Source organism: Lipomyces tetrasporus, assembly GCF_029532465.1.
Source record: "Lipomyces tetrasporus strain NRRL Y-64009 chromosome Unknown POJ06scaffold_7, whole genome shotgun sequence".
NCBI classification, from domain to species: Eukaryota; Fungi; Ascomycota; class Lipomycetes; order Lipomycetales; family Lipomycetaceae; genus Lipomyces; species Lipomyces tetrasporus.
The window spans coordinates 106,708-127,316 of NW_026611602.1; the positions used below are offsets into that span (position 1 = coordinate 106,708).

General features: G+C 48.5%; 7 protein-coding genes across 7 annotated transcripts; 4 read left to right on the plus strand and 3 right to left on the minus strand.

The window, feature by feature from the left end:
* Positions 1–1,786: 1,786 nt before the first annotated feature.
* POJ06DRAFT_276490 (ABC-2 type transporter-domain-containing protein) lies at positions 1,787–6,790 on the minus strand. Its single transcript, XM_056189689.1, has 5 exons — positions 6,281–6,790; positions 6,071–6,230; positions 5,511–6,021; positions 2,534–5,457; positions 1,787–2,474 (listed from the first exon to the last, which is right to left on the minus strand). Exons 1-5 carry the CDS (start codon positions 6,695–6,697, stop codon positions 2,098–2,100), a joined length of 4,389 nt encoding a protein of 1,462 aa, XP_056042467.1. The 5' UTR covers positions 6,698–6,790; the 3' UTR covers positions 1,787–2,097.
* Positions 6,791–9,270: 2,480 nt separating this feature from the next.
* Positions 9,271–11,420, plus strand: POJ06DRAFT_291408 (general substrate transporter). The gene is made up of 2 exons (XM_056190370.1): positions 9,271–9,738; positions 9,795–11,420. Exons 1-2 carry the CDS (start codon positions 9,521–9,523, stop codon positions 11,092–11,094), a joined length of 1,518 nt encoding a protein of 505 aa, XP_056042468.1. The 5' UTR covers positions 9,271–9,520; the 3' UTR covers positions 11,095–11,420.
* Positions 11,421–14,146: 2,726 nt separating this feature from the next.
* Positions 14,147–15,061, minus strand: POJ06DRAFT_255757 (uncharacterized protein). The gene has a single exon (XM_056187926.1). It carries the CDS (start codon positions 14,918–14,920, stop codon positions 14,636–14,638), a length of 285 nt encoding a protein of 94 aa, XP_056042469.1. The 5' UTR covers positions 14,921–15,061; the 3' UTR covers positions 14,147–14,635.
* A 336-nt stretch (positions 15,062–15,397) lies between these two features.
* POJ06DRAFT_255758 (uncharacterized protein) lies at positions 15,398–16,899 on the plus strand. Its single transcript, XM_056187927.1, has one exon. It carries the CDS (start codon positions 15,534–15,536, stop codon positions 16,617–16,619), a length of 1,086 nt encoding a protein of 361 aa, XP_056042470.1. The 5' UTR covers positions 15,398–15,533; the 3' UTR covers positions 16,620–16,899.
* A 37-nt stretch (positions 16,900–16,936) lies between these two features.
* On the minus strand, positions 16,937–17,663 carry POJ06DRAFT_238935 (uncharacterized protein; the record flags this gene model as incomplete). The annotated part of the gene is made up of 3 exons (XM_056186018.1): positions 16,937–17,041; positions 17,090–17,463; positions 17,495–17,663. 3 exons carry the CDS (start codon positions 17,661–17,663, stop codon positions 16,937–16,939), a joined length of 648 nt encoding a protein of 215 aa, XP_056042471.1.
* A 595-nt stretch (positions 17,664–18,258) lies between these two features.
* POJ06DRAFT_296078 (uncharacterized protein) lies at positions 18,259–19,602 on the plus strand (the record flags this gene model as incomplete). Its single annotated transcript, XM_056190531.1, has 2 exons — positions 18,259–19,321; positions 19,378–19,602. The coding sequence occupies exons 1-2, from the start codon at positions 18,707–18,709 to the stop codon at positions 19,600–19,602; spliced, it is 840 nt and encodes a 279-aa protein (XP_056042472.1). The 5' UTR covers positions 18,259–18,706.
* Positions 19,603–19,740: 138 nt separating this feature from the next.
* Positions 19,741–20,260, plus strand: POJ06DRAFT_238937 (uncharacterized protein; the record flags this gene model as incomplete). Its single annotated transcript, XM_056186019.1, has 2 exons — positions 19,741–19,909; positions 19,980–20,260. 2 exons carry the CDS (start codon positions 19,741–19,743, stop codon positions 20,258–20,260), a joined length of 450 nt encoding a protein of 149 aa, XP_056042473.1.
* Between the last annotated feature and the right edge of the window lie 349 nt (positions 20,261–20,609).

A 20,609-nucleotide genomic window follows, 5' to 3' on the forward strand; every position in this document is an offset into this window, starting at 1 on the left:
ACTCCTTCACCGGAAGGCCAGATGTGGCGGGAACAAATAACCTGCTGCCTCAGGAAATTGTACCACTTCAGCGCTAATATTTAGTATTTAGCGACTTTGACACCGTGGATTTTAGCTGTGAATGATAATGACGTTAAGTACAAATTTCAGTTCAGTTGTTGATTGCACTGGAGTGATAGATGTCAAACTAGACTGTCGTGTGGTTAGAATCGGACTATAGAGCCGCTCTTGTGTGGATGTGGGGATATCTCTCAAAAGTCGTGGTGGTCTTCATGGTGGTTTTCATGGTGGTCTTCATGGCGACAGTATCATAATGCCCACTGATTGACAATCTAGGTTGATATTCTGCTAGGGCGGGATTACGCAAGCGATTGAACCCTTTCTGTCGATAACCGATATGGTTGACTATATGCCGATACTATATCTGATCAGATCAACCCTTGCCGATATTTATTCGCAAGCTTATCGGTGAGATTTTAAGCTGAATATATAGTATCGTCGCCGATATAGTCTTCGACGATAGTTATCGGCAAATCGTCAACAGGCAGTGGCATATTTTGTAAAGTCTCCTCCAGCTAACAGCTCTGCTAACTCTTCGTTAGTGATTGCTATGTCGCTTATTTTGTTATCACCTATAACTTGATCGGCAAGCGAGTGGATCGTCCCAGCGAGCGGATCGGTCGAAATTCCATACAAAGTAGCGATTTTTAAAGGAAGTTCATGGAGAGTAAACCAACCATTCCTCTTTGGGCTAGCGTAAGTAGACGTCGGTACCCATCCGCCGCTCCACTCGAGGAAAGGTCGTCCTAGAGAAACCCGGCGGCTTCAGACATCAGCGGAGCCGGATAGAAAAAGTGAGGCGATGCGGATCCTGTAAAAATACCGGACCGGTCATAATCGGCGAAAATGTCTAAAACTCTCGAGTAACCTGACAACTACTGAAAATAAGACGACGGAAACCGCAGAGATACCGAAGTGTACGTGCGCTAGCCCCAAAGAGGAATGGTTGGTTTACTCTCCATGAATCTCCTTTTTAAACATCTATATCTTAGCCACGCTAGCAGTTCTTACCTAAAATTTTAAATTTTATAAATAATGGACTATAAATCATTATCAAGCCTCTTTTTTAGAGATAATCTTATTAATTACCCAGGTATCTTAAATTACGGCTAAAGGGTTTCAGGTGAGTAGGGACGATAAAGGAATCTTCGTTGAGTGGAGTACAGTTAAATTGTTAAGGGCCTGATTCTTCTTTTTAATGGCCCTCAACCCTGACCCTGATTTGGAGTCTCGTCGCGTCGACGCGTCAAACAGAGTAAATAACAATTGAGTCAAAGCGTGTAGCTTTCATTAGCGACAACTGCAATGCCAGCAAAATCCAGATTCAGAATGTGCGAAATTATGCGAGGAAAGTAGGGCTGTTGCGAATGCGAATATTCGCAGATATCCGCTATATTCGTTATTCGTATTCGCAATTCAAAACAGTGCGAATAATATTCGCTAATTTTATTCGCAGGCTTAAAGTATGCGAATAATTATTCGCTGAATAAGCTGCGAAGACGATTTCATAGTGCCTCTGCAAACTCCATGAAACAACCAGGGGCAGGATTTTGTAATGAGACTTAGGTGACGAGCGCACAGAAATTAGTTCTTGGAGGTCAGTCTACTTACAGAGGGTGGTACTGAACCTATCAAAAACGGGGTCTGCTGCCATCTCCTGACTCTGGACGCAAAGATGACAATATATCCAACGCATGCCCGGACTGTCAGATAAATGCAGTGCATATTCCGTTCGAGCTAGCTTATTTATTATTTGCTGAAAAGTCGGTTGGTTCTCCAAACTAACGATTCTGGGAAAGATCGAGCAGCCGCGCGACATGACCTCCAGCTTGCACCATCGCAGGCAAATCAAAATGTTTTGCAACGTCAAGAGATCCTTAGACAAGCACAATATATTAAACAAAAAATTAGGAGTTTGTCATCTATGTTACCAATCCAACCAACCCTATATAAGTACCAGAGAGTTCACCACCATTTCCACAAACCCATATGTACATCCCGATTTCAACCCAAAAAGGAAGTGCAGGTTTTTTAAGTCTACTTCTTCTGCTTCTTGCCAAACTTGGGCAATTTCCAGACCATGACTCTAAACAAATAAAAGCCAACAAAACAGAACCCAATGTTGAACAAAATATACGCGCACTCCAACCCGACATTGCGCCAATGCTGGCCCGAGTAGTCAATGTCGACCTGGGCAAGATACTGGTCGGCGACGGTCCACTTGCAAAACTCGCAGTTTGCCGTCGCGTTCGGATTGTTGAGGTAGCCACCGGCTTGGGCAGTGAATTCGCCGGCGTATTCGAAGCAGGACATGTCCGGTGGCGGGGTGAAGATGTTGAATTCTTCCGGCGCACAGTGGACTTTGCCTTCGTGGAGCACGTTGCCTAGCAGGGACTGCAAGAAATACGTGATTGCTGGTTTGTCCGTTAGCAGGGATGACTTGACAACAGAACCCGATTGGGAAATCACTTACGAGAAACGCGGTACATAAACTTCCAGAAATGCGGAATCAAGCTCGGCGGCTGGAATATACCAGAGAACGACAGCACCATACTCAAGAGCAACGAGGTCGCAATATTCGCTGTCGCAGCGTCCGGCACAAACGTCGTGACCCCCAAGCCAAACGACGTCCAAAACAATGTGTAGAGAAGACAGTACACGAGGTAGTAATACCCCGCGCGCTCGGCCGAACGCATGTATCCGATGGGGAAATAGTAGCAGCAGTAGTAGATCGTCGCGAACAGAGTATTGTACGGGATTTCGGCGAGTAGCAACGACAGGATAAGCGCGGACCAGTGATACGTGTTGGACGCGGCCTCCCGGACCTCGTATAACTCACGGATTTTAATAATACGAGGCTGCATCTGGTTGATTAGCGGGAAGGCGATAATGATCGACAGGAAAACACCAAACAGCAAGTTCTGCACACCGGCGATAGTGAAAGAGGACTTCCAGAACGAGAAACCAGTGAACAAGCCAGCGGCAATGTAAAGCACGACCTTAGCAATGATGTACGTCGGCGAGCGCCAGTACTGCTTGTAGGTGCGGACCGTGACGGTCCTAGCCTGCGTGAACCAACTAACAGCAAACTTGCTTGTGAACTCCTTGCTGACCTGCTGAGGCGGCAATGACGACAGCTCGACGTGAAGCTCCTCGATCTCGGTCGTAAGTTGTTGGAAATTAGGCGAATTGATCCACACGTCGTACCAGTCTCTGTCCGCAGCAGCCGTCGCGCCAGCGCCGATGACGTTCAGGATGTATTCAGCCGGGTTCTCAATCTCCTCACACTTGGGCGCGCCCTGGCCCTCAAAGTAGTCGATCAAAGCCTGCGAACTGCGTCCGATATCGCCAAAGTACACAGTCTTGCCGCCTTTCTTCAACAACAAGAGCTTATCAAACTGTTCGAACAACGTAGCGGATGGCTGATGAATCGTGCACAAAATCGACTGGCCGGCGTTTGCCAGGCGACGAAGCAACTGCACGACGGCCCACGCAGACTGGGAATCCAAACCGGACGTCGGCTCGTCCAAGAAAAGCAACAACGACGGCTTGGACGCAAGCTCGACACCAATCGAAAGCTTCTTGCGCTGCTCGACGTTCAATCCCTGACCAGGAATACCGACAATCGCCTCGGAATAGCTCTCCATGCCGAGCATCTCGATGACGGTCTCGACGTACTCGTACTTCTCGGCAACAGGAACCGACTCGGGCTGCCTCAGCAACGCAGCAAACCGCAGCGCCTCACGAACGGTCGACTCGGGCACATGCAGATCCTGCTGCTGGACGTAGCCCGTGCGGCGCTTGAATCCAGAGTTCAACGGCTTGCCGTCAACAAACATGTCACCGGTAATAACACCGACATTAATGCGCTGGGCGAGCGTATTCAACAACGTCGTCTTGCCCGCACCACTCTCGCCCATGAGCGCGGTCAAAGTGCCGGGCTTGGTGTATCCTTGCACGTCGCACAACAGCTGACGGTCTTCGCCGTTGTCGAGCGTGATCGTGTAATTCACGTGTTGCCAAGAAAACACTTCGTTCATGCGCAGGGCCGTGTTCATCCGCGACGGAACCTTGCCGATGGCGTCTTCCATAGCCTTGTCGTTAGTCGACGACGCGGACGAATCTCCAGTCACTTCCTTTTCGTCAACAACAGCGGCCACAGTCTGATCTGCAGTGACATCCGAATCAAGTTCCTGCAGATTCTCAGGAACATGACCGCGACGGAAAATCAAAACGTCGCCCTGGGTACCACTAAGCGACGTAATCTCGGTTCCAATGGCGTACATCGTGACAAAGAAAACGGCGAATCCGACAAGGATACCGAAATTGCGCCACACATGCGTCCACCTGTACTCGAAAGCCTGGTTGATGTAATTGTCGCCGACGATAAAATTCAAACCTGGCTCGGATCCAGTTGCCGCACAGACTTTATACTCGTTCGACACGTTAGCAAAGGCAGCGCCCTGCGGGATCAGTGCGGCTTCGCAATCAAGCTCGCGGCCGTGGAATTCATTGCCCATGAGCGCTTCGAAGCCAAATGCGATCGGGTTAAGATACGAGAGCCACATGAACCACGGGTGCATAAGTGGTCGGGGAATCAGATAACCGGCGTAGATAAAGACAGCCATAAGTGCCAGACCGGCAACGGAATTAGCAATCTCAAGGGTCTTTGTGAACGAAGAAATCATCTGGAAGAACGCGGTCATCGTGAAGGTCACGAACTGGACAAACAGCAAGAAAATGAAAAACTGGCCAGCCTGGCGGTTCAAGTTCGCCATGAAATACAAGACGAGGCAGAAGATCATCATGGCAATGATCTTAATCGGCATAGACGTGACTATAAATGCAATGGCTTCAGCAGCTGGATGGTAAAACGCGAAACGCTTCTGCTTGTCGACGACAGTTCGCTGCGGGTACAGCATGGCCATCTCAGCAACGGCGTTGAGGGTAAAGAACAAGAGGGAGAAGAAGAGGACACCACCACGAGAGAATGAGCCGGCAAAAGTGTCTGGAACGTTGTAAAAAAGCGAACCAATGATGAGCGACTGAACGACGGAAGCAAACACGGACGTGATGAGATAGGCCTTGTCACCCTTTTGGCGCTGAAATCCGCGACGGGTAAGAACTCGGAGCTGGGACAAGAATGATAACGTGTATGGCGAATTCTTGCGCTTGCCATGCTTTGGACGCTCCTGGTTGACTGACTCATTCAAGTGCTTAATCGTATCCGGGGGATTGATTGAACTCTCGTAGGCATCGATTTCAACCATCATTTCTTGGTACTCGGGAGAAGACTTCCAGTAGGCGACAAACTCGTCGGCAGTAATAGGGACCTTGTTCTCGTAGCCACTACGGACAAAGCGGCCAGCAGGGTCAGTAACAGCAGTCAAAAATTCGCTAAGCACATCGTCAGTAACAGGTTTCGATAGAAATTATACTGCCACACGTACGCAGTGGTCTGTCGGGACGGGCAAACGTAGCCCATGCGCTCAAAATACGCCTTCGCTTTCGAGGCAGGACCAAAAAAAACCTGGCGACCGGAATAGATAACCGTGACTTTGTCGAAAAGTCGGTAAATATTCTCGCCAGCCTGGTAAATAGCGACAAGCGCCGTGTTCTTTAGAAGATTTGTCACTGTGCGGATAGTCTGGGTGTATTCGAGCGCGGTCGACGCATCCAGACCACGAGTAGAGTTATCCCACGACACGAGATTCGCGCGGCCGGCCATAACCTCTGCCAGCGATACACGCTTACGTTCACCACCGCTGACGCCGCGAATAAAGTCGTTGCCGACAGGAGTGTGGTAGGTATGTCGGAGACCAAAGACGGTAGCTAGTACATCACGCACGTCTTCAATGTATTGCTTTCGCGAGATATTGCCGGCACGGATCTCTGGGGCCTTGACGTCGGCAGCAAAAGAGAGCGTTTCATTGACGTTGAGAGTCGGGAAGTGATCATCAGCTGCGGTGATTAGCAGAAGCAACCTGAGCAAGACGGGTTCCGAGCTTACTCTCAGAAGAATAGAGAACATCTCCCTTGAACCGGGCCTTCATAGTTTCCTGGTCGATGCCGTCATACGAAAGAACGCCTTCGATGCCCTTATACGACTCAGTCTCTCCTGCAATCGTCCGCAAGAATGTCGAGCACCCGGCACCAGGGCGTCCCAAAACCTGGTCATGATTTAGCACACGATCAACCTACCAAACGAGACCGAACGTACCAGTAACATCTCGCCCTTATGGACGACACCATTAAAATCCTGGATCAAATTCCGGAGTTTTCGCTGACGCATACCACTTAATGTTTCCCGCATGCGAAACGGGGCCATGAGAATTTCGCCGATCGTAAGCAAGGATGTGGTACTCATGTCAATGCCCTTGACGGTCAGACCTTTAAACAAGACGCCGACACTCCGGTCCTTGATGCCGTCATTCTCGTGCATGCGCACGCGCTTACGGAGAACATTTTCGAGCTTGAAATCTGACTCGGACAAGTCATCGGAAGCTTGAGCGGCGGAACGGGCCGACAGGGTCCGCACAAGGGACTCGAGTCGGTGGAGGTCGACTTGGTGGATATTCTGGACCGAGACAGCAGTGACGTCGTCGTCGAGCTGGTTCTCAAGATCAATTGGCGCCATAGCGAACCAGTCGGTCGAGATTACGAGGAAGAAGAAAGAAGGCGGGGAGGACGAAGGTTGGCTAGTAAGAATGGGCAGTAAGGCTAGCTAGGTCTGGTCGGCGGCATTTGACGCGGGTTTGGGGCGAATAATATAGGAACCATCAGGCTGACTGGCTGACAATCCCGAAGGCGGACGCGGCGCCGCTTCTTCGGTCGGTTGTCGGCGAAAACCTTGGCCGTTGTTAGGGCTCGGCAGTCAGCTTGCAAGGGTAAGGGGAGTTGCAGGTATGTGACACGAAAATGCGAGAGTGCAGGCGAAAAATTGCTTATTGTGGGGGCTCAGGGGGGAGTTGGGAGTCTAAACCGGAGAGATTAATTGTCCGTCGGCGGGATCAGTTTGTCAGTCCGGCTGACGCAAATTTACTGTTGGCGATCGAAACCCTACTGTCCTGTGACGTCACAGGTGTTTGTTGCCTGAGTTTGTTTCTAACCGTTATCGATGATTATTTTTGCCTGTGATAACAAACAAATTGTGTCTTGTCGTTGAGTGTCTGTCTGATCGCCGGTCGGGCGTACGCAGAAGTAGTAGGCAGCAATTGACTGATGATGGTCTAGTTTGGTCTTGTCCGCGTACTATAGTACTAGTACTGAGTGAGTCTATTATGAAAACCAGTGCCGTGGCGTCAAGCAAAATGTTAGTCGAACCGCAATTCTGGCTCTCTGCCGAGGATCAATGGCAGCATCGATCGGGCGCCATCTTGACGGTCCGCGTGTTTCAAGCACATTTGGACTGTCAACCGCCTTGTTGTCTATCCGCTTCATCCAAATACTGTATGTCGTATTCGTGTGGTCATATCAGCCAGATCAGACTCTGTAAACGCTAATAATACTGGAGCTCCACTACATCTGCGCGTTATTAAGTTAGACCGACGCATTAGCCTAACTCACAATTGCGTATGGAATGTCAGCATGCGGGTTTATTAGTCTACGTGCAGCACCGCCACCACAACATTGGCTGGTTATCGCCGCCGCATGCCGCAATCACACACGCGCGTCTTGCCGGACAATGAAAAGCTTGGCGACGGACAAACTTCAATTGGATCGGACCGCCGCGAGGACACAATCCTGCTTACAGTCGATTATTAATGTCAGCAAAATTGGTAATTAGTAACGAGGATGGAGGATCGACGATTGTGGTGTGTAGATTATTTAGCGGCCGCCTCGAATAACTGCCCCCCGTCGTCTACGTTGTCCCGAGTCCCGACCAGATCAGCATGTGCGGCGTGTGAGCAATTATGTTCCGTTCTGCCTAGCCGGGTCCCGTTTGGATGACGATTCGCATGGCCAGTGCCCTGTAAATGTGAATGAACGGCGATCCTAGCAAACGAATGGACGGAAGAACTGTGCGAGGAGTAATTCTGTCGCGATATATTTATAAGTTATACTCATATTTAGTTGATCAGTACTGGCTGTAGAGGTGGATACGATTACGGTACCGTCAATATTTTATACTATTCGTAAAGTTAATCGCGAAAATGAGAACCTAATCGTAAAGTAATCGTATAGTAATCGTATTGCTATTTAGGTATGGCGTGAAAATTAAGATGGTATCGAAGTGCGCATTCATCAAACTGCTTTCCAACTTTACTCGCAGATCACTACTCAAGAGTTGATGGTAATTTTGTGCTATTTTATCTCTCTTTATTTGTTTGTCCTCTAAGTGTGCATTTCAGAGCAGATAATGAAAGTCACGTGCCTGACTATACGATTTTTTGCGAGTAACCAGCTCAGTGCTCGATTAGTTAATCGTAAAAAATATTGCATGGACTCGTATAGTAATCGTATTGTACTTTACGAATACGAATACGATTAATCGCAAATCGTATCCACCTCTAACTGGCTGTCAGCAAATTTCGTAATTGCGCAAACTGCAATAAATAATTGTGCATGATGTCAATGACTAGATGAACTAAGATCTTGATTGTCAGCATCTGGAACGCTGAAAATGCAGGGGATTGACATCTCGGGGACTACGAGACCTCGCACGAGAAGCACCGCGGGTCTTTGCAACCCGATTCCTCTGCTTCCCTACCAACATTCTCACTGGGTCTTGTACTTACACGTGTTCCTCCTGGGAATGGGTATTTATTTTCATGCAGTCGTCCGTCGCCCCGGGACCCTGTAAAAAACAGTAGGGGACATTTCTCATGCAGCTTGTTAACGCCGCTTACAGACCTGTATCGTGTCGCCATGTTCACTGCAACTATCGCCAGCCTCAGGTTTGTCACGTAGTGGACCTCCGCACGCGCTGCCAGACCACGCATGATGTCAGTTCGTTTTGATCAGGGTTTGTCGTAACTTGAACTCGACCTCAGTTAGCATTGGTCTCATTTCACGATGGATTCGCCCGAAGTGAGTTTGGATCTTGTTGCCGCGATCGACTTGACTTGAGGTACAATGCCTGTGATGAGACATTTTCATTGAGCCCACTGCACCGGCAGGCCCAAATTTCTCACTCAGTCCAAATCTAACATAACCGCATACAATTATGCCAATATTTCTAGACTAGCCGGGTTGTCTTCACCCTTTCTTCCATTTCAAGTTCCCGTGACTGGGATCGTCTGACAGCCGTCAAACCCAATGCAACCCCTGAACCTTAATTTGGGTGGCCATCGCGTAGCGCTCAAGTAGGATAAAATCGGCGGCGTGGAGTTGGATCTGGGGAAGGGCCCTTTTTTTTTGCTTGCACATTCGTTCCTTCTTACCAAAAAATATAGCGCCAGCTCGCATACGCTCCACGCGGTCAAATGTCCTCTCGCTTCCGCACGGCGGATAGTCAGCGATGGTGCGATTTCTCAATGTCTACACGATCTCTGCGTTCGTGTCCATCGGCGTTGCACTTATCGGGTTCGACATCTCGTCCATGTCCGGCGTCCTGGGAACGCACCAGTACCAAGACTTTTACAGGAACCCACTGGGCATACGACAGGGCTTGATCACGAGTGCAATGGCTGCGGGATCAATTGTAGGAGCGCTTTCGGCTGGTGCTCTTGGTAACAAGTAAGCATGCGGTGGCCAGTGGGAAAGTTTGGACGAATGCTGACGGTCGGTTGTAGGTTTTCGCGCAAAGTCACCATCCAGGGAGGCTCGGTGCTCTGGTGTATCGGATCGACCGTGCAATCTACGTCTAATGGTGTCCCGATGTTAATTTCTGGACGCGTAATATCAGGGCTTTGCATCGGGATTATGGCTACGCTCACACCCACGTACCAGTCCGAAATCGCACCGCGCAAGATCCGTGGGCGGGTCGTCTCGTTTCAGTCATTGGCCGGGACTCTGGGAATCATGATCCAGTACTTTATCCAGTATGGATGCTCGTTTATTGGCTCGGAGGCGGCATTCCGTGTACCGTGGGCCATCCAAGCCGTCCCGGCCATCGTCTTGTTTGTCGGCCTGTTCTGGCTTCCGTACTCTCCGCGGTGGCTCGCGAGCAAGGACCGGTGGGACGAAGTCTTGACGGTGCTTGCGTTTTTGCGTACAGTAAACAACAACGTCAACGACCCGCTCGTGCTTGCAGAGTACAAGGAGATCGAGGATCAGATCCGATTCGAGCGCGAGGTCCGGTTCCAACCGATCCGAGAACTCTTGTCACGCAAGATGCGCAAGCGCGTCTTTCTGGGAATGGCGGTGCAAATTTGGAGCCAGCTGACGGGCATGAACGTAATGATGTACTACATTGTGTACATTCTCCAGTCGGCAGGCATTACAAGCGTCTTGCTTGCGTCATCAATCCAGTACGTCATCAACGTGGTCATGACGATCCCCGCAATCCTGTGGATGGACAGGTATGGCCGTCGACCTGCTCTCCTGCTTGGCGCGCTCTCGATGGCGTTGTGGCTCTATTTGATCGGAGGTCTGCTCATGGCATTTGGCGAGCCCAATCCTGTCCCGAACCAGCCGAGCACCTGGATCATAATCGACCATCCCAACGCGAGCCGCACCATCCTTGCCTGCTCCTACCTCGTCGTCGGCACGTTCGCCGTGACCTGGGCACCCGTATCCTGGATATACCAAGCCGAGGTCGTGCCGCTCCGGATCCGCGTGAGATCCGTGTCCCTCTCGACGGCATCGAACTGGGTCTTCAATTTCATGCTGGCGTTGGGAGTCCCGCCACTGCTGCGCTCGATCAGCTGGCGCATGTTTTTCATTTTCGCGTCGCTCAACGTCCTCGCGTTCATTCATATTTGGGTTGCGGCGCCAGAGACAAAGCAGCGGACCCTAGAGGAAATCGACGAGATATTCGAGCACGGCGGCCCACTATGGAAATCATTCACCGGCAAACTAGGCACAAGTAGGCTTGAGCAGCTGGCCAAGGATATCGAGACGGGAAAAGTAAAAGTTCGCCAGGGTGGTTAAATCCGCTGACTTTTTTGGGACAAACGGTTTGGCTACGTTGTTTGAACCTTCCCAGTCTTCCCAGAGACATTGTGATCGCGCGAGCTTTGCTTTGCCGAGGAGAAAAGTCTCCAGCCTGATCCGGCAAATCAGTCTGGATGTGACCTTTTCCCAAACCGCACTCAAGGCTGGCGATTGTGTCTCATCCAAGATGGACAAATCAGATCCATATTCCGTCCAAACCGTCAGCATTAGTTGGTTGGTCTCAGGTTGTCTCTCGTCAGCTGGTGGGGAGTCACATGATCATCGAGTATTGGATCCATCTCTGGCATTTTGGGATTGACTGGGGATTGGCTGATGGATCAGTCTGGCCGAAGTCGACGAATTTTATCGAACCACGCTAGTCATTGTGTGAACAAATAATTGTGTCAATACAGACAGAATCAATGGGGTAGTTACTGCTGGCTGAGACAAATTGAGAGCCGATACTTCCGAACAATCAGCGTCGGCACTACCTTCAAAAAGGGGCCGAAGGAGTGACCGTCCGTTAGAGAGTACTGCTATCACCGATTCACTTCCCAGCTCACGAGGGGAGTGAGCTGGGAACGGCAATCGGCAATCCGATCGTCGGCAGAGTGCACTAGTGTAGTCAGAAAATTTTGGTTGCTGACCGATGCTGCAAGGATCAAATATAGCTGGCAGTTGGTTGGTAGATATTTGTTGTCGGAGTAATACGTACGGCCAAAGACGGCCAGAGTCTCGGTATGTCCGCAGTGGATTTCATATTGTCTACTGGACCATAGTTAGTACCTCAGTCATAAGGATTTCTTCGAAATATTCCAGTCAATCCACATGAATCTAATCAGGGCTATCCGCCATCCGTCTTTTTGAAATTGGGAGATATCTATCCCCCTTTGTATCTGCCTTTAAAATTTTGCAAAATTCATTAATGGACTCGCTTGTAGCGGACCCAACTTATTTGGTCGGTCACAAGTGCTAGAATAACCTCTATAGTCGCCCTATTTCATTAACATATTCATCATCTACTTTTCAGACCATCTGACTTATTTGATATTGCGCTTCTAGGGCTGTAGGCGGATAATCCGTATATTCTATATTAATAAAGGAGATTCATGGAGAGTAAGCCAACCATTCCTCTTTGGGACTAGCCTAAGTAGCCCCGCGACAGCACTGATGTCCATCATGTTGATCCACAAGCTCTCTATGTCTACGCGTTATTTACGCCGAGTCGGACTTACCCGAGTTCAGATCGGAGATGGGAGGTACTGACGCTTTGGGTACCGACGGCTACTTAGGCTAGTTAGAAAGTTTGGTGTCACCTGTGGCACAAGAGGTTTAGGGTTAAGCCCAACTCTGGTGTCGAACCGAACGACCGAATAGATTATCGACCTTTAAAAAAAAGTGCTTTCCTCCACATCTGTCTCTCCCCATAATCATCTTAAATAATAGCTATCATTATTATGAGTGATCCTAAACCCAGGAGTCCATCCCCAAGTACCTACTCTAGTTTGTCAGAAGATGACTCTCCGTTACCTGCGGCAAGGTCAACGTCGACAAGCACACCGATTCCGCTCTCCCACCATAGTTGGACCTCCCATATCGCAGTCGAAGAAGTTCAGAAGCTCCTCTTCAGATAGATGGTGTGTGTCTGTCATAGTGGATAGCGAAAATGAAATTACGGTAACAGGAGACACCTGGGCGAGGTCCTGAAACCTGAAACGGGCAATTGGGATCATAATATACCTGTAAAAGGCTAATTGAACCAAAGTGACAGAAGGCAAAACTGACCAAGCTTCCAGATGTCGTTCGCAGACCCTTAAGCAATGCGACACCAAAATGAATTCATGTGCATGATCCAACAATGCGGACCACGAGTATCCTCCGCTACAGGGCAGCTTGTCTTCCCATATGAATGTGCTGAGGTGTCGTGGCTGTATCAGAATATGCTCATGTCCTATGTGTTTAAGTCGGCAGGCGAAGTAGAACCTGGGAATTATCGAGACCCATCCGACGTCTTATCGGTCGGAACTGGATCCGTGGTTGGAGTGTCACCGTGTCTATGTTCGACAAGCGCTTGAGAATCGGTGACACCGTGTACAGTAGTAGCATAATGTGAAAAATTTATAAATTACTTAATTCATGCCTTGCCAGTGGCATCCATGACATCCATCTGATGCTCGACGCATTCCTGTATCAACTTAGTGCCCTCCTCCATCAACGTCGTCCGTGGGACCTTTCCACCATTCTCAGAATGTAGTTGTTGCCCTTGTAGACAATAAGGTCATTGACATTACATCGCGTCATGCCGTACTTGACGCAAGTCAGAAAGTCACTCATAATATATCCCGCTAATTGGGTGGTTAATATACTCAATATATTGGCCCAGTACGTAAGCCAGAGCCAGGGCAACTATCACCAGCTAGGCTGTGACAAAACATTGGAAACGCTGCCAACAACGGTTAGCGGATGAAGAACGTGTAACCTCGAGGAAAAATTTAGAACGGAGTAGAGAGAAGGAATATTTTATGAAGGGGATTGAGGAAGTATTGGTAACGAAGCTCCCTGCTTCTGAAGTTGCCTGTGAGCGGTTGTTCAGCCAGGGGAGAGACTTGCTTGGATTGCGCCGGCATAGTATGAATGGGGAGGCTACGAGGCTATTGACTCTGTTAAAGCGTTCATATAATGTCGCAATAAAATCCGTTTGTATTTCTTTGCTTCCTTCTTTTAATAATGTTAATAATGGTACTGTGCTAGAACTCCTTAATATTATATTCATGCTTTAATTATTATTTATATCATTTTTTTTTATTTTGTAAGTATTATTTTTATTTTATTTCGTCTTCTTATTTAATTATAAATCTTATAGTTAAATAAATTTTAGTCCCTGTGATTCAGATATGGCAGTCGATCAGAGCAATAATAGAATCGGGCAAGAATGTGGAAACCGTAACAATAACAACAGCTTGTATATCTGAATATAAACCGATCCATTACGTATATTAGACCAGCTCATTTGCAGAGCAAGGTGAGCCGGGTTCATATGTATGGATCGCCGAGATTGACAGTTTCAGTGTCGCAACGCATCTGTATTTCTTCTGGGGTAGAACACCACAGAATTGAGTCTTTTCCCACCCGATCTGGCTAGCGCCTTTTTTCTCAAGACTTCCACCCCTCTTCATGCTCTACACTTCCTTCCTAGTCAACCATTCTTTCCACTACCTCTGTTCAACCGCTTGTATAGCCACAGAAAAGCCCATCTGCTCCAGAATGATAGCTCGGCACTCCTCTGGGCTGCGAGTCGCATCAACGACGATAGCATGGCTGGCAGGACGGCACGGAGCTCTCTCGAAGAGCGCGCGAGGATCCTCACCGTGATGGTTGGCGCTGGCATCGGCCGGGAAACTGTCCACGCTTGTTCGCTGGCTGCTCAGTGAGGCTCTGTTACGCAGCCTATCTTCCAGCACGTTGATATCGTCGATGTGGCACTCGACGTACCAGTACTCGCCGCCGTACTTCTCAGCAAGCGCCTTTCCCTGTTCGATTATTTGTTTGTAGTAGCAGGCGCTATCGATGATGACGCTCCGCCTTGCTTGAGCATCTCCTCGGCGAGCAACCAGCCGAGGTCATAGGCAAGCTGCGCCGCCGCGTTGAAGTCTGGAACATGTCTACTGACGGTGGTTCTGGTGATATCGTGGTTGAGGAACACGCCACCGATCGATCGAGCCAGCAGACTTGCCATCGTGCTCTTTCCGGAACCCGGTGGACCGAACATTTGGATGAACAACAGGCGTCTCGGAGGCGGGCCATGCTCGGACGTAGCAGTCATGGTGACAGCGAGATTCTCGGGATTGAGGAGACAGAAGACTAGTTGATGAGGGTTTGCTGATGATAGGTTGAAGGTGATAGAGCTGTATACACACTGGGCGTGGCCTAGGAGTACATCGGCTTAACGGGGTTCTACTGTATTAAGACTTAAATTAACTATAGTAAATTATTTTAAACCACCGTCATACCGTGACAGTGGGCCGGGCGGAACCCTAACCAGACCGTCCTGAGCAATACTACCATTTGTCGACGATACCTTACGACGATTCTACTTATGACTATTCATTATTTCTTCCAGCAAAGTCTTCAGACTTGCCAGTTTTACTTTACCTCTCTTGATTAAATTTCAGAACCTTATTTGGTTTAATTCTGACAGAAGCCGGGGCAGCATCGCTATATCCCACATGTCGAATCGAACTGGTGCCCTGTTATCTAAGGGCTAGGGCACACGGTCAAGCACCGTAGTTTGAGAAACATGGGGAAAGCCCCCCCGTATGATACTAATAAATAATTGTATATTATTTGTCAGCCAAGGACCTTCTTAAATCACACGACACAGCCGGCATAGCTTTTTCCTCTTTTCCCCAAGGATCGCTAGGCTTACCACTTACAATATGCCAATTCGTCAAAGATCGTGCGACACGTGCTTTAGGGGGAAACGAAAGTGCGGCCTTGAATATCCCGCCTGCAAAAGATGTCAAAAAAATAACAGAACTTGTCATTATCGTTACCCGTCTCCGCCACAAACCATGGAGTCTAGCTCGTTCGGTGTCGCCAGCAATCCTGTTGATGCGCCAGCGAGCGGACCGGCCTCAGTCGACTTGGATTTCTGGTCCGACACAGCTTTTGAAATCGACTTGAACGACAGCATGCTGGTGAGAGAACTGATGTATCCGAGTGTATCAGATATGCTCGGCCAACTGGGCGACTTGCAACCTGTATCTGGCAACACACAAAGCTGGAAATGGGTGATTGAGCAACTCAAAAGCTACCCACGAGCTTTTGCTCAACATGCAGAGACGGTATTCATACGTAAGGACTTGGTCTGTGATTCATTTCCCCAGACAATACGAGCGGCTTTTGGTGTCTGCGCTGCGTGTCTCTGCATGGATGAAGACAATGAATCGGTACTATTTCGGTCTCTAAACGCTGAGGTGTCGGATTTGCTCAAGAAGCCAACTTCCTGCGGGGCGCTTTTGGAGGATCTGACAAAGTTGCAGGCAATGGTCTTATACCAAATCATCAGGATATTTCACGGAGACATTAAGCAGCGAGCCCTAGCTGAACAGCAACAAAGCTATCTGGGAGCGTGGGGCTTACAGCTTCTGCGCCGAGCAGATGTTGAGCTTCGAGATGCGCAGCCTTCCTGGCAGACCTGGATCCTTACTGAAAGCATCCGTCGGACGGTTATTGTGGCTTTTATGATATATGCGGTCTACTCGATCTTTAAGCATGGTGTCTGCCCGGAGCTACCGACGTTATCCATCCTGCCCATCTCCACCAAGCAGGCCTTTTGGAACTCACGGGCGACCTATCTCCAACATTCTTATGAGGACGAAACAGTAAAGTATGGTGACTTTACAACAGTCTGGCTCTCTTCGCCGCCAAGGAAATTGGAACCTTTCGAAAAGATGATCCTTGTGGCTTGTAAAGGGCTTGGACGGGTTGAAGCACTTAGTTGCCCTGATAGCACTGAGTAACTATGCCCGAAAGGCTAAAACAGTCCTATAGAGCAATGAGTGTATTGTCGCATACATGTTAGATACAATTTTACGTTGTGTAATGATAGCTATACCGTGGAAGGAAAACATTGTCTTCTACCTTGCAGCTTGATGATTGCCCGGAAGGTATTGTGAATATTTTTTTTAACAGCGCAACTAGCGGGCTTGAGGCAGATTATTATAACAGAGCCTATCATAAATTTCTAGATACCAATTGACCATAAGATCATTCCATCACTTAGGTTTTATAGTTTTGATAAGCCTCCAATATTGCTCAACATCCTCCACTCTCCGCCTCATTCTAGAGTCAGTTGCGAGATGATATTTTGGACTTCTTCGTCATTATTCAGTTCTTTTACACGTTTAAGGAAGGACGAATTCTTCCCAACTTTCTCGTATTCCTATCACTGTGTCAACTAGAATCATATCATGCTGTCGATTAGACGTACCTGCAAACTCTTCCAACCAATCAAACCTAGGAATACCCCTTCGTCATTCTCTATCCCATTCGCATGGTAAAAGTGCGGCTTGTCTGTGAGCAGCTCTTCAATGGTTCCTTCAAGCCGCTTCCATGCCTCCTCTGTTGTCTGGTTGGACTTGACTTTGATCATTTGCGTGATATTCGAAGATGTGCATGCGGTCGATTGTCCTCCGGCTTCGTACAGCTGAGGTGTAGCTGGAGCTGTGACGAATGGCTTAACTTTCTTGACGAAGGCTTGATACTGGTCCGAGTTTGGGTAGAAGGCATGGAAGGCCGCAGCATTGGCCCACTCTAGAGTTACTCGTGTTAGGAACAAGGGCATACGATGTTCGTAGGGGAGGCCTGCCGAGGACAAGAACACTTCTCAGACTACTTGGGTCGACAGTAGCGCCATTTTCCCCTATCAGTGGGCCGCGAAATACGCCGATAAGATCTGCAGCTCCAGAAAAAGACTGAAGGATCTGACGTTCATTCTGCTTTAGCTCCGCAACAGATTGCGAATCTTTCTTGAATGCTGGGAATACAAGCTCGGTGATCGGCATCGTGACCCTTTGACTTGTTGAGAAGCTATTTGACTCAATTAGGAAAAAGTCATATAGTTTGTCAGATAGTACAAGCAGCCTTGAGATTCCCAGGGGGAAGCGATTCAGGCAATGGTGGATATACTAACCTTCTTGAGAAAAGTTGGAACGAAGCTGCAATTCTTCTGGACATTTTCGATAATGGGCGAGCGACAGAGCATGGGTTTTCTATCAGAATATCAAAACACCACTCTATATAATATATGTCGCCGGATTATGCGGCCCCGGTCATCTTGCGTCTTCATAAATTGGACCAATCCCGTATTGCCTTCTCCCGCATGCGGTGCTCCACTTTGGTCCGCACGCGGTGTTCCATCTAACCTCTATCTTCTCCCGCACACTGGTGATTCACCGTATGACCGTAGCTTTCCCACCCGATTTTTGGACCGCATAGGTCTTCGGATACTATATCACCTCGGAGGAATACAAAACGTTTAAGTCCGGTAGGCTGGATTGGAGGGGATTGGTCTCTGATAAGACCGGTCCGAAAGCAATCGCCATATCGGCTCACAACAGATACGCGTTACATAAGGTCGCGATCGTTGCCAAGTTGATTGCGGCAATGGCGACGATGGCAGTCGCAATTTACATCTCCGCTCTGCGGTCGTTACTTCGCTTTCTCCATTGCCGACTGGAAATTCTGTTTTGGAATGACGATCAGGACAACAGATATAAAACCGCGAATTTTGCATCCATAATACTAGACTAGGATTGTTCGCTCATATACCAGCCAGGCGCTTACGAACTACAACTACATCATACATCACCATTCCCACCATTTATTGGTTTACCTAACCTTTAGACATTTTCTAGTTTGTTATTATACGATTTTGTTCGAGTAGATCTTCACCCATTGTTTCGCAATAATAACTCAAACGAATCGCCAATGGATTCTGACCAAGAAAGTCACCGATCTTCCGATATTGTCCGGGCCCGATGCTACCTTCCAGCTGGTGACGAAGCCAATCCCTCCGGTAGGAGAAGATCAAGTGTTGCTCAAGACTATGTATCTATCCAATGACCCGGCGCAGCGGTTGCTGATCGACGCCAATATCAACCCCGCCAGGCACTACAGCGTACTGGTCAAAGTAGGAGAGGTTATAACGTCGTATGCTTCCATCAGCGCGGTTGTTGAGTCTAAATCAAAGAATCTACCCGTTGGAACAGTGGTCTCTGCTATGGGTGGCTGGCTGGAGTATTCCGTCATGCCCGCAGAGGCGTGCTTGCCTCTGAAGCCGATCGGCGATCTGCCACTGACGCACTATGCCGGAGTATTTGGCGTAGCCGGCGTGACCGCCTACCATGGACTCGTCGATATTGTGCAAGCTGGACCTAACGATGCCGTTGTGGTTAGCGGAGCAGCTGGTGCAATTGGCTCAACGGTAGTCCAGATTGCAATGCATATGCTGGGATGTAAGAAGGTGATTGATATTGCTGGGACGGACGCGAAGTGCAAATGGGTTGAGACGCTATGTGCCGATGTCAGCTTGAACTACAAGAGCCCGACATTCAAAGAGGACCTGGACAAGGCCGCTGAGGGCTTCGTCGAAGTCCTTTTCGATAACGTGGGCGGCCAGATCTTGGATCTAGTGCTGAAGGTAATGAAGAAGAACGGCCAGGTCGCCGCATGTGGCGCGATGTCTAAACCTATAACGGCGATCCGGTTGGCATCAAGAATTGGTACGACGTCATCGCCATGCGGCTCCAGATCAGGGGTTTAGTTGTGACAGACGCTACACCAGCAAGATTCACTGAGATTATAGGGGCTCTTATTAAAGGTTACCAGGAAGGCAAGCTCAAAGCTAGAGAAGACGGACAAACCATTGTGGAGACAACTTTCGAAGACATACCGAAGACATGGATGAGACTCTGGGATGGCAGGAGTACGGGAAAGCTCTGACAAAGCTTGTGTAGAAGAATTTTCTTTTTGTTCCATCTTATCCGCTCATTCAATAATAGGGTCAACTTGTATTTCAAGTTCTTTAAAATGGCTTCAAACAGTTCTTGATTAGGAAAACATCAGCCGGGACAAAAAACAATGAAAGTTAATGGTTTATTGAGACTAGACTTATGGCTTATGAAAGGTCCTCCTACACAACTTGAACAGGTGCAAGACGCCGCAATTTGCTCGACTGTACCGAATAATTACAGGAGACCCCTACTCTTCTATACCTATAGAAATAAGATGGAAGAAATGTATCTCAAATGTGAGAACTTAACCCTCGTTAAGAATAACGAACGCCTAAAGGCACCTTTGGTATTCACTTACATACTTAGTGCCCGGTAAACACTTGTATATTGTTACCCCTGAGGGCTCATCTACCTCTTCGAGGGTCCGTCCGGGATTACGACTAGGTACATCAGATATGTTCTTGAGGCCTTCAATCCATTTCCAAGTTATAGGCAGCAGCTGTCTTCCTAAAGTACCTCGATTAGATTCAGAATCAACGATTGATGGATCTGTCGATAATGTCGCACGCACAGATGCCTTACCTGAAGAATCTGCTTCTCAGGTACTAGAAGACACGTCAGTTGCCGGTAGTACGTCCGACACATGAAAACGATCCCCACCCAGACCTGTTACTGAGTGGCTCTGGGCATACTTCACTATCACAGAACTACCCAATAAGCATGCATTGGCAACAATTCCGTTTTGGGTTCTTCTTTGTCGGTTATTTGTTTGTCTTTCTATACGTACATATGGGGACCGTTCCGTTCTTCTGTTCTTCTTTTATTTCCGAGTGTAATCGGCTGCAAAGTGCCAAAGTGTGTTAAAAAATTGGAGCCAAAGTCTTACTTAGCCGAACCCCGTACAGGAAGAGAGTCACGTGCGCTTTGAGGCGATACGATACGATATTCACCCATTATATCGTATATCGTATCGCCAAGAATTTTCCTCTGGCGATA